General features: G+C 40.3%; 1 protein-coding gene across 1 annotated transcript; it reads right to left on the bottom strand.

Moving 5' to 3' along the window:
• Window positions 1–842: 842 nt before the first annotated feature.
• LOC104602573 (xylan O-acetyltransferase 1-like) lies at window positions 843–5,698 on the bottom strand. The gene is made up of 5 exons (XM_010266302.3): window positions 4,771–5,698; window positions 4,419–4,590; window positions 4,096–4,295; window positions 3,845–4,003; window positions 843–1,350 (listed from the first exon to the last, which is right to left on the bottom strand). Exons 1-5 carry the CDS (start codon window positions 5,592–5,594, stop codon window positions 1,002–1,004), a joined length of 1,704 nt encoding a protein of 567 aa, XP_010264604.1. The 5' UTR covers window positions 5,595–5,698; the 3' UTR covers window positions 843–1,001.
• Window positions 5,699–5,924: the final 226 nt, after the last annotated feature.

Raw genomic sequence — 5,924 nt, 5'->3', positions numbered from 1 at the left:
GTAGTACTTAAACTTTCAAAAAGTGTCAAGTTGGTCCCTGTTATTAACCAATCGTCATTTATCTATTGAAAATACCAAAAATACCCTTCAAAAGAAGACACTATTCATGTCTTTTACCTTGAGACTGAATTGATTGAGGTGTTTTAGATTCTAGATTAATGAAGTAATTGTCTTCTACATTTAGATCTGGAGCACATTATTGTCTAGTTATTTCTTTGCTTTTAGTTATTGTTTCCTTCTATCATATTTCATATTTTTTCTACTTTTTTCTTTGAAGATAACTGGTTCAGTCTCAAGGTAGAAGACAATGAACAATGTCTTCTTTTGAAGGGTAGTTTTGACATTTTCAACAAATAATTTATGGTCGGTTAACGACAAGGACCAACTTGACACTTTTTGAAAGTTCAGGTACTGCAGTGACATGTTTGAAAGCTCGAGTACTAACTTGACACTACCCGCAAAATTCAGGGTACTAAAGTGGAATTTTTCCTAATAAATATTGGAAGTGCAAGTGGGCTAAGTGTAAATTTTGGTTTGCTCAAATTTGACTTTGTTTTATTTGTTTATGAAAAATAAAAATAAATAAAAAAATGATATAATCCCACCTTATATTGCAAGAAAATGGAAATAGGAGGAGGGTTATTTGTTTGAGAATGACATAGAAAACAAAATGATAAGGTTTTCCATTTTATATAACAGAGAATTGGAGTAGTAGGAAGGTGGTGTGAATTACATAAGTTCTTGATATATAAAATTTGCACCAACAATAAGTGCAAATGAGACAAAAAGTACAAATTTTATATGAAATTAGAGTACAAATCATAATTACAAACATACAAATGCAAAACTGAACAGGTGCAAAATATATACTTGATTCAGCTTTACACTGCAAACAAACAGATCTGAAAGACCAAAAAGTTTGGTACCCAATAAAAAAATGGGGACGATATTTGAATTACAAAGCAAGGAATAACAAAAAAGAGGGGAGGGGAGTTGTTCGGTCATGAGCGAGAGAAGATACGGGTATAGAGTAACTCATTCCATGTATCGGGTAAGCCTGGTAGACACCAGTGGATACAATCGGCATATATGGCGGGATCGGCCTTCTGTTCGGGTGTGAGTAGGTTGCCTTGACGAATGGTGTAGACAGAGGTGTGTGCGTCCTTCCGGTACTCGGAGAGGGTTGTTATGTTAAGAAAGCGGACGGGCACCTTCATCGACTGTGTCACGTTGGCAGCCACGACAAAGAGCCGACGGTCTGTGCCCACCTCCAACCGGGTGGTCATGTTCACCACCGGCATTGTCTCCTTAGCACACTTGATCCCATCCGGGTTGTTCCAGTCCGTGCTCCTGCACCCACCACCAATTCAATAATGTATCAACACTTTTGTAACTACCACTAAAGCAGATAGGCTGTGTTTGGTTGCGGTGCAAATTTATTTGTATTAGTACAAATGCAGGGGAGTGTAAATGTAAAAAAATGTGAATTCTTGTTTAATTTTGCTTCGGATTTTATTTTATTCTGATTTATGTCTTAATTTATTTATGTATTGTAATTAAAGAAAATAAGCTAAAATTTAAAACAAAAATAGGTTAGAATTACACAAATTATTTGTATTGTCATGATTTTACATCAGTGTAAATTTATTTGCATTGCAACCAAACACAACCTAAGGAAGTCACATCTGCCCCTCACAGAATGCCCAAAAATGTCTCACAGCACATCCCAACTGTGTATTGAGAACATCTCTCAATGACAAGTATGGAAGATGTTCTCAATGCACGTTGAGATGTGCACATGGGGCACATTCTCCGGGGGACAGATGTGAACTCGTAGATAAGCATTGCTTCACCAACCAAGTAACCAACAATTGAAAAAGGATATATTGCTTAATAAACGCTGAATCCTCATCTGCGCCCCATAGATGCCCCACAGCACATCCCAACCGTATATTGGGAACATCTTCCAATGACAGCTACGGGATGCCTCCAATGCATTTTGAGATGTGCATGTGGGGTGTGTGTGGGGTGCCGATGTCAACTCATAAACGCAGATTTAACTTGATCATCCAATACCAGAACAACCAAACCCTTGTATGTCATGACATTAGGGCTGGACCAACTGGTCAAACTGATAAAATTGGTCCCCCTGGAGAGTTACTTTCACAGGGTAGATCACATCAGTGCCCTATATGCACATCTCAGCGTGCATTAGGAATATCTCCCGGATTTGTTATAGGAAGATGTTCCTAACACATGGTAAAGATGTGCTGTGGGGCACTGATGTGATCTCTTCACAGGGTAAATTGGAGAAGGCCCTCCTCCTGTCAAACCTAAGGGTCCGAATTTAGTCAGTGCAATACCCGTTCCAACAACCTTTAGAGCTTTGCATTGGGAATATCTCCCACAATGTAAGGCTGTTCAAACGGGTCTTGCACTGACAGAAGCCGATCCACAAACCTAATTGGTTGATTGGCTCCGGCTTACCTCACATTGGGATCTGTGATTCGCCATGCTGCATAAAAAATGGGATCTATGTAATCAATTACAAGTGAATACACGCATGTATATAGGACACTGGTGTATTCACTTGGTAATAGGAGACAGGATGGGCTCTCTACAAAGCGTGCCCCACAGCCCATCTGAGAGATGTTCCCAATTTCCCATTACAAGGGGATGGGCTGTGGGTTGTGCGTGGGACATGCTTTATGCGGAGCGCATCCGAACCTTGGTTGTAGGGCCGTAGGGGGCCAACAGCATCTGTGCTGTTGAGAACGAGTCTGGCTTCGGTCAGGGACTCAGGGTAAAGCCCGTTTTAACAGCCTCTTATAACCTTGTATTGGAAACACCTTCTTAATTATGTGTTTTATTTTATAGATAGATATTCCTAATGTAAGGTTATAAGAGGTTGAGTACGAGCTTAATTGACCGAAGCCGAACTCGTTGAAAATATTTTTGGGAATGCCATGTTACCATGTAATTATTCCTTATTTTCTTTTTAACTATAATCATAGACATGAACAACATGAATTGATATCAGCATAGGCTGCTGTTGGGGCCAACAGGCAAAGTTAACTCGGATAAGTAGCTTTTTTACACACAGTAAGATGAGCAGTAGATCCGGGCCCAACAAACCCAATTCATGAACCGTCTTTAAATGGATCAAATACAACAAGATGGGAGGAGATCCGATCCAATGGACCGGTCCTGAAGGTATCAACTTCACTAATCAAACAAATTTGACACATAGTAAACCCTACCCTACTGATTAAATAAACCGAAAAGGTTAAGGAGCATTATTAGCGTGGGGGGCTCCCCTGATCAACTCTTGCTTATTATCATATTAATTATAGGGTGAGCTGGAGGTTGATGACCCATATTTAATAATTAATAGTGGAGTGAGGTCAATGCATTGAAAAATAGAGTTGATAGGATTGTGGGAGAGGGACTAGTTAAAATGACAACCACCACTGAACAAGTAAGCCAAATGCTAAGTATACAATAAAAGAATATAAATCAAGCAGACCCTTAGGAGGAGAGTATCATTCATCTTCTAGATGGACTAATTTATTAAGAAACCACAGTGAGGGGAATCTCTATTTGCGTCTACTTCATTAGTATCTGAGTTTTCGGTAGAATCCAGATTTCCTATTCTTTATTTATGGTAAATTGCAGCGGCACATCTCACAATACAAATGACAATGTATGACTACAATTCATGGCGGATAGAATGTAGATAGAGAGTAGACGGCAGAAAATCCGGTTTGTTTTCGGCCTGCCTCCCTATTATGTTTGTTTAAAATTGTAGAGATATATAGAGAGAGAGAGAGGGAGAGAGGTTTACTTGATATGAAGAGGAGACATGCTGTTGAAGAAAACTGAAGTACGTTGTGGATCGACATTTTCCTCTACCCAGTTGGCCCAGGTCCTTAAAACCCTTGCATATGCAATTGGGCGTTCAACCTCATCGAATTCCGTGTCCCCTTCATCGAATGATCCTCGGCTTTTGCATCAGTACAAATAAAATATATATAAGGTCCACAATTCAGATCGAAGTTGAGGAATTAATGGTTGAAGCACAACGGCAGCACTTACAGAACTTTCATCTTAGGGGTGTTCATCCACCATATATATGTATTGAAAATCAAATAGTCCACGCCCTTCCAATGTTTCCCGTGCTTCGCGATTGATTCGGGCATTATAATCCGGTCCAAAATGCTATGCATCCTTGGATCATCCGAGTTTGATTGGACCAAAAATGGGGCCCAGTAAAACTCCACACTAACCCCATATTCCTTCACGTCACAAAATTCCCACGTCAAAAGAAAAGTAGAAAATTACTCAATATTCAACTCGAATTATTCGAAATTCCGAATCGCACCGACGGCGCAGAGAGAGAGAGAGAGAGAGAGAGAGACCTCAGCTCTGAAAACAGAGAGCGAGCCAGACTTGTTTACGCTCTTCTTTCCAGGAAGGATGACAGATTGAATTAGACAAACGATGGATTCCCATTGGTTCCGATTCAACGAGTCGCCAACGAACATAAGCCGTTTTCCTCGGAGCTTCTCAAGCAGCAATCTTGCACTGAACCTGAACGAAGACATTCAATAAACAAAATTGAAACAGAAAGTCTTATCAACGATCCAAGAGAGAGAGAGCAAGAGAGAGAGAGAGAGAGAGAGAGTGAGATAGAGAGAGAGAGAGAGAAAGAAAACAATTAAAGAAAGAAAGAAAATAATTAAATTAAGATGGTTTAAATTAGTTCCTTACTTGGGTAAGGAACAATGTCTGGGCTGCCATCTCCAATTCTGGTATAGAGAATCCTCCCTACCATTCCTCATGCATGTTACCTGTGCGGTGAGGAACTCACACTCGTCTTCTCTATAGAGGGGATGGGAGACGTTGTCGAAAACCCACTCGCCCGTAAAGAGATCGCAATCTTCTGGAGGCACATCGACCACCTCGTCTTCTTCTTTGAGGGTTACAGGTAATTCGATTGCTTCATTTTCTTGCTTTGCTATGATCGTCTTCATATTAAGAGCTTCTGCCGTTTCGTCAGTGCTCTCCTCCTGTGCTTCTTTACTACTACTTGAATTCGTTAAAATTGGCTTCTGATCATCCTTCTTGTCGGTTTCTTGCACTGAGTTGTCTGAGTTCGAGAGGTTTTGCTGGAGGTCTTGAGGTTTAGGACCAGAGAATGGAAATTGTGCGATCGATTTGACGTCTTCATTATATATGAAGACCGCGAAGATAAGGACGATTAAGACGATGACAAAGATGGAGATATTGCTGCTTCTCCGGCCACTTCCGCTGTGCTTCATTGGGGCGGCGTCTGAGAGAAAGAGGGGCACTTTCCGGCGAAGTGGCCACATGAAGAGACAACAGTAAAGGAAAAGGGAAGAGAAAGCAGGTGATATAGGGAATGAAAGAGAGAGTAGGAGATAGAAAATATGTATTTGGTTAAATGGGTTTGGTGAGGTGGGGTTTCCTTTAAGAAAACTGATTTGGATTTTGGAGGGAGAATTGTCCTTCTCAGTTTTTCTTGTATTAACTACTTTGATTCCAAACCATGAAGAAGGTATTTCATGGCTCATACTCGGGAATAGAGGGAGACATTACCAAAAAAATAAAGAAGAAGGAGAGAGAGAAATCAAGTCATCAAAGAGTGAGATCAAAGCTTTGCCAAATGGACCTTTCAAACTAGTTTTCTACTTTGTAGTCTGTAGTCTTATATATATATATATATATATATATATACTTGGAGGAAAGACAACTCAATTTAACGACCACAAGCTTTCAATCCCATATAGAATTTTAGTTTGGGAGTTGGGACCAAGATATCTATTGGGTGATGGGTGCTGAAACCATGTGACACGGCGCTTTACCTCCCTAGCGAGTACATGGCTCACACATGGTCCACCAAC

The sequence above is a fragment of the Nelumbo nucifera genome, chromosome 2, assembly GCF_055504915.1.
Source record: "Nelumbo nucifera cultivar China Antique chromosome 2, China Antique-T2T, whole genome shotgun sequence".
Classification (NCBI taxonomy): Eukaryota; Viridiplantae; Streptophyta; class Magnoliopsida; order Proteales; family Nelumbonaceae; genus Nelumbo; species Nelumbo nucifera.
This window is presented reverse-complemented; position numbering and strand designations above follow the sequence as displayed.